At 48.9% G+C, this 7,173-nt stretch overlaps 1 protein-coding gene across 1 annotated transcript; it reads left to right on the forward strand.

Moving 5' to 3' along the window:
* The first annotated feature begins 3,690 nt into the window (after positions 1 to 3,690).
* On the forward strand, positions 3,691 to 6,944 carry LOC146007694 (lysosomal-associated transmembrane protein 4A-like). Its single transcript, XM_083146232.1, has one exon. The coding sequence runs from the start codon at positions 4,015 to 4,017 to the stop codon at positions 4,702 to 4,704; it is 690 nt and encodes a 229-aa protein (XP_083002358.1). The 5' UTR covers positions 3,691 to 4,014; the 3' UTR covers positions 4,705 to 6,944.
* The last annotated feature ends 229 nt before the right edge of the window (positions 6,945 to 7,173 follow it).

A 7,173-nucleotide genomic window follows, 5' to 3' on the forward strand; every position in this document is an offset into this window, starting at 1 on the left:
ATACTTACAAGTGTCCTCCGGTGAAGATCACGTCCTCTTCTTTCCATGTAGCATCCCCGGGACTTGGCAAAATAACAAACCGGCTTAACGCGAAACCCACGGACTGTGAGCAGGAGCCGCACATGTGTTTGTTTACATCGTGCGGCTCCGCCCCCGAATGCCGCTATTGGCCGCCTTGCGGCCTAGCAGCATTCGGGGGCGGAGCCCACGTCGGGGTTTTTTTTTTTTAAACCCCACCCCTCCATCTTTACTATCATTTTAAACGGGTCTTTAAACGGGTAAGTGGGAATGGGACAAAAACGGCTTTTAAACTGTAATTTACCGTTTAAAAGCTGCAGTGGGAAAGGGGCTTTATGGCTCTTACACGTTTAAAGACCCGTTTAAAAAAAACGGGTCTTTACCCGTGTAGGCAATGGGAAAGCAGCATTATATAAACATCCATTGTCAGCCTGTGGGTGAACACCCACATCATCCAATATTCACCGACCATTGAATGATGTGGAACTGTGCACGCATGTCTAAGTGACTCTCAGGTCACTTAGATTTGTAATAATATTTGATTTGACAAAAAATCAAATATGATTTGACAAAAGTAATATTGTCCTTTACAGTATCTTCACCGGGAGGCAGTGGTTTTGCATGGCCGCAGCCTCCCAGGGCTTCAGACTCTTCATCTGCGTTCTTCACCTGAGGGCGGCGTCCTTTATAACTCTTTTGCATAGCCGCCGTCCTCCCAGGGCTTCTGCAGCATCTTCAGGAGCTCTTCTCTGCCATCGGACTGCCTGCCCCCTTTCTAGCTCTGGCTAATATAGAAAGCTCAAGGGGCAGGGCAATTTCAAATTTTCTTTTGGTACTTGTGTATTATCACGTCACCCACTAAGCAAATAGCTTAGTGCCCTATTCTGCGTAGTGAGATCGCAGTGCATCGCATGCAAATTGCCGTGCAATGCGATGGTACTAGTTCATTTTCACTGCACCCCTTGCCGCGGATCGCATCGCATGCAATTCGATTTAGCACACCCTCACTATCCATGTCGATGCGATGCAATGCGATTTAGCACACCCCGACTATCCACGTCACCCTGAAGCGTGGCGAGCGGCCGCGGAACGCGTCCTCCAGACCTTTTCATTCCCCCACTATCCACGTCGGCGTGGAGTTGATTATATAAAGTATGGCGAGCGTAGCGTGCTACCAAGCCCGAAACGTGGCGAGCGGCCACGAAAAATTAGCCCGAAGCGTGACATGCGGACGTGGATTACTTGACCTGTATTCTGCGTCCCCTTGCGGGGCTCGCCACACTTTGGACTCGTTTTCTGCTGCGCTCGCCACACTTTATAAAATCAACTCCACGCTGACGTGGATAGTAAGGGTATGAAAATGTCGGGCGGACGTGTTCCACGTCCACTCGCCGCGCTTTGGGGTGACGTGGATAGTGGGGGTGTGCTGAATCGCACTGCATGGCATCGCATGCGATTTGCGTGAGATGCGATCCACGGCCAGGGGTGCCCTGAAATTTAACAAGTATCATCACATCGCATGTGACTGCAAGTGATGCGATCTCTACGCTGGCGTTCGTAGTCAAATTGGGCACCGTGATGTTACACAAGTACCTTTATTTATTTTTTTGCCGATGCCAGGCCCGCTACCCGCAAATCTGCCAGCCTTCTTATCAAACTTGTAATGATGAGCAGGCTGTCAGTGTCAGACTGACACAGAGCAGCAGGACAGCGGATCAGTCTGTCAGTGTGTGACAGACTAATCTGCTGTCCTATCACATCTGTCTCAGTGAGAGGGGCGTGTGTCCCTGTCATTGAGGCAGAGTGAGAGGTGCGGCTTCCTCATTGGTTTTCAATTGGTTTGCAGCCTCTGTTTCTGCCCGCGGCTTAGCCCCACCCCCCGCTGCTGACAGTTTACAAGGCACAGCTCCAGCTGCCTCTCAGTCTCCATACACAGTTTCCCACCTTATAAATAATTTAAAAATAAAACAAAATATATCTTTATAGCACAGTATGTGTTATAAAAGTCATCTTTGTATTTTTCTTATCATTTATGACAGTTGAGGTGCTGCCTCCCCTGTCTGCACGTCGGGACGTGACAAAAACAGTACCACAAGAGATACTTGGGTACACACTTATGTTCACAGTGGGAACAGACAGAAATGGAACTGGTGTAATCCTCTTCTGATGTAGTCCCTCCCAGAGCTTACAACACGATCCCTTCCATTAAATACAAAATGCGGTGCTCCTAAACTTTCCCCACAATGGGGTAAGTTTACTAAGAATGGAGTTTTTTTAAAATGGGATGTTGCCCATAGCAACCAGATTTTACTTATTTACATAGCAACTTCTATAAGATAATAGCTAGAATCTGGTTACAGGCAACACCCCATCTTCAATAGAACTCCCATCTTAGTAAATGTGTGATTGTCAGCACTTGTTTAGAACTAGTTAATAATAAAATACATTTTTGGTACTTGTTTATTATCACGGCGCCCATCGCATCGCATACCATAAGGCATACGATGGTATGCGATGCGATATCGCGCGATGTTGTACAATGGCATACAATTTTAAAATTGTATGACATTGTATATGGCATACAATGCCATACAATGCGATGGGATGCGATTAAAAATTGTATAAGCACCCTAATGGGTGCTTACAATGTTAAATGCACCCTAATGGGTGCTTACAATGTTAAATGCACCCCCACGTCACCCCCCCACTATAAATGTGAACCCGAAGCGTGGCGAGCGCAGCGAGCCCGCGAGGGGCGGCGGTACGTGTCCTACGACCTTTTCATACCCCCACTATCCACGTCGGTGTGGAGTTGATTTTATAAAGTGGCGAGCGCATCGAGCCCCACGAGGGGACGCGCAGAACTTCACAGGTATACGCGTGCGCTCGCCACGCTTCGGGCTCGGTGGCTCGACACACTATATAAAATCAACTCCACGCCGACGTGGATAGTGGGGGTATGAAAAGGTCATGGGACGCGTACCGCCGGCGCTCGCCACGCTTCGGGTTCACGTTTATAGTGGGGGTGAATTTTACATTGTAAGCACCCATTAGGGTGCTTAAAACCACCCATTAGGGTGCTTGTAGCCTTGTACAATTTGTAATCGAATACCGGTGTAAAATCGCGTGGCATCGCATGCCAACGGGTGTATGGCATGCGATAAAAACATCGCACGACCAACATCGAGGGCGCCGTGATAATACACAAGTACCCAATTTTTCAACACAGGTGACAGCAATTCTAAACTGAAAGGAGCAGAGCATGTTGCACCGGATGGAAGGGTTAATGTCGGAGGTTGCATGCGAGTGTGTTGCCAATGCCATGGACTTCCTGACAATGTGAACCAGTCTATCCATGGGACACCCATCGATTCACTCGTCATTGATATTTACAATTGTGAAACTAAGTGACAATCGATGGTGGGAAATTAAGCTGTGGAAAACCATAATCCCTGCTCTCTCACTGACTGGTTTGCGGATGGGTGCATGCATGGAAATCCCTGTGTCCTGTCACTATCAGGTGGTGAAGAATGATAATCCATACCATCGATAAGCCTATCGATTACTAAATTATAAATGTTTAACCATCGATGGCCAACTCTAGTCATTCTTCACTGCTAGTCTTCTACTCACTAGCAGTGTTGTTTCTCGTTTTTTGGGTGCGTGCATCTTCCCCTGTATGCTCCAGAAACTGTTGTGCGTGAAAATCCCGGGTGATACGTGAGAGATGCAATTCCAGCCAACAGCGACGATCCCTCATCGCCGTAGCCCGGCCGCCCCGGACCAATCAATGACGCCAACATTTCGGGCTCTCCCCGGCAACCTCCGCGCCGAGTGCGTGACATTACATAACAGGCCCGCAGCTCTGAGAGCGACGTAATCCTCTGGGGGGCGGGGCTGGTCGGCCATAAACACTGGCGCTTCCGTGTAGCCGTCACATAGCTGCTGCTCGGGCGGAGAGAGAGCTACGAGGCCGGGAGACACATTGCCAGCAGGATGGTGACGCAGGAGTCGCCGCGGTGCTGCGGGTACTTCAACATCCGCTCGGTGGTCCTGGGAGTGGCCGTGTACTATGTGTTCGTCAGCCTGCAGTCCCTGGTGTGGCAGACGGTGGCGGTGATCAAATGCGGCGGCGTGTGTGCGGGGCCCTGGAGCTCGGCCGGGTCCGTGGCCGTCATGTACTCGCTGTCCTTCATTCTACTGCTGCTCAGCCTCTGCCTGCTGTTCGGCGTCCTCCGCCGGCGCCCGGGCCTCCTGTTGCCCTTCCTGGCCTTCCAGATCATCGACTTGCTGGGCTCCGTGCTGCTTTTCTGCGGCCTCTTCGTGCGCTTCCCCTCCGAGCTCCGCATGATAAGCACCCGGCCCTACCTCCCCGGGGTGGACGAGCAGGACAAGGCCGCGGTGGCCGGGGGCTCCGTGCTCTTCATCGCCTTGACCCTCCTCCTCCTCCTGCTGAAGATCTACCTGATCCGCTGCGTGCTGACCTATTACCGCTACCTGTTGACCCGGGTCACCCCTCCCCCGGGCGAGCCGGACGGCCTGGCCCTCATCGTGGTCCCCAGCCCGGAGAAGAACCCCCTGTTCCTGCCCTCTTATGAGGAGGCGTTGAGTATGCCGGCCAAGGACAGCCCGCCTCCCCCCTACAGCCTGGCCGTGCTGCCGGATCCGCACAAGGAGGCCGTATAGGCTCCCCCCGGGGACCGGCTGCCTGATCAGGGATACACTAGGATGCAAACCCCCCTTCTCCCCTCCCACTAACGGGACATCACGCGAGCCAGGCCTAGGAGCCCTGACTGTATTGGTATCTGACCCCACCCCCAATAGCCGATGCCCGGGGGCAAGAGGCACCCGTGACCTCCCCCTTACCCTGCAGATGCCCGCTGTGGTGGCTACCTGGAATTAGTTTTAGCGAATGAGTATAACATTGGCACGGTCTTGTGAGTTGGTTTCTATTCTACGTCTGTTACCAGCTGCACTATGTGAGGAAGACTCCTGTTTCCCTGCACCACTCACTGGGACAATAAAACATGTCAGCCTGTAACCACGTTCTAGTTACGTGCCGGCTGTGAGAACTTCTTGCATATTTTTTATGTCCTCTTACTGTATTAAAAAACTAAAGTGCCATCAACCTTAGTCACTGGTCATGTAGCATAGTATTGGAGGGTGGGGAAGGACTGCCAGTACAGTGCTATGGGAGGGTTTCTTTATTCTCCTAAAAGTGATCCGTTTTGTAGAATTCTGATCTGCAACCGCCTGACTCCATATGAAGTTATATATGTATAATCCTTTTATTCCTCCTGTGACTTTGAAATATGGGGAGCAAGCCTTCTAGAACAGGCAACTGCTGTTCTGAGGTTCCTGTTGGAAGTTTTGGAATAGTGCACAGATAACTGCAATATTGTCCCTGACTTGTCGATGTGTAGCAGTGTGCTTTGAGTTTCCACTGTTCTACTCTAAAGGTCCGTACACACTGGGCGATTGTGCCCAGCGGGTATGATGATGGGGAAAATCACTGGGCTGAAAAAACACTCAGTACATACACACTGAGCAATTTTCTGCTTTATCGATTTTCCTGAGGGTTAACGACTGTCCATAAGCAGGACGCTATGGATAGTCGTCCACCCCGTCACTCATCTGCTGGTAATACCAGCAGATGAGCCACTGGGCCAGCGATTTATGCGGGAGCATGCATCAGCGCTGACAGCTCATCGCTGCTCTGTACACGCTGGGCGGCAGTGGAGCTGAAAGCAGCTCAAAAGACAAAACTGAACTGCTTTCACCTCAGTTGCCTAGTGTGTGTGGGCCTTAAGCATTCTGCTCTTGTGGTCAGAGGCCTGGACCGCTTGATTTCCTCCCAGGTGCTGGCGCTAAAACTATACTGTGCCCTCCTGTATGTGGGGGCAGTCGCATTTGGAACCTCAGCAGCAGAAAGAGGATGTGGGGCCTAAAGAAGAGTACCTCCCACCGTTCAGGTAGTGAGGATTATGGACAGTGCAATATTCCTTCCTGTTGGGCCCAAAAGTGGAACTAATACCCTCCCCCCAATAAAACCATATGATGCATGCAGAATACTGGAAAGTCTTGCACATAGTGGGTTGCGTTTAAGAATTTATTGGCTAACTTGCTTAACCCTTTGAGTGCCAACATCGCTGTGAGATATGCAAAATATCTGCTAAAAATGCAAGTGTGCTTCACATTTGTTCTATAATAGAAATATAAAATGTGTGAAATGACAGATCGTTATGACTAAAAATGTTTGCTTGGCAGTATTCATACTAATTTTAACAACTTGGCACTTAAAGGGTTAACTCATGAAAGGCGAGACAAACCTTTTGTTAGCTGTCACAATCAATGTGTCCTCTGGTCTGTAACCACCAGTACAGCCTCAACCCATAAACTGTGCCTTGTGTAAACAGACTTTCCAAGCAAAGGCTGTCCCCACTGGCTTGCTATGAGGGTATGGGCAGCCAAAGTAAATGGCTGTTTTCCTCAATCGCATGTGTTATTTACAGTATGTCTAATCCATGACTATGCGGGACAGCAATGTCATTTGTAGCCAGCATATTGTGCTTCATTTCCGGTATTGTTTATGTCGATCATATTGCTGAGTTTTGTGGCTTAAAATCAAATGTATTTGCTCTTATTGTAATTTTAGTGCTTTTGTGTCAATACAATTAAGCAAAAAAGTAAACTAGTGTTAATCTGTAACATGAGTTTTTTTTTTATCGGGTTGGATACTTGTGTGAAGTATAGCTTTCAGGCTGTACTTGTTGCTGAGCAAGGGTTGTACTTAACAGTAGCTGGAGAACACACCATTGTACCTGAGCCCACTCTACACTGTTAATTGCTTTACACCAAAGATTTTTATTCTTCTGATTTAGAATGGTAGTATTTACAGCTTCTAAATAAAATTGCTTTTGTCATTCCATGTTTTTTTATTTACTTTAGTGTTTTTCACAAATTTACATTTTAACTATTGGATTAATTATCCAGAAAATAGCACTAGTAGTTACTTGGACATGAACAAGTGCATCTGATGTAATTTGCCTTTTCCACTGCCATAACCCAGATGGTGGCTCAGAGGAAATGTGTTAATCTGGGTCCAGTGACCCATGAATCTAATACCCCTTTCATACCAGTCTAAATTCCCGGCTT

Source organism: Crinia signifera, chromosome 1, assembly GCF_055691185.1.
Source record: "Crinia signifera chromosome 1, ASM5569118v1, whole genome shotgun sequence".
Classification (NCBI taxonomy): Eukaryota; Metazoa; Chordata; class Amphibia; order Anura; family Myobatrachidae; genus Crinia; species Crinia signifera.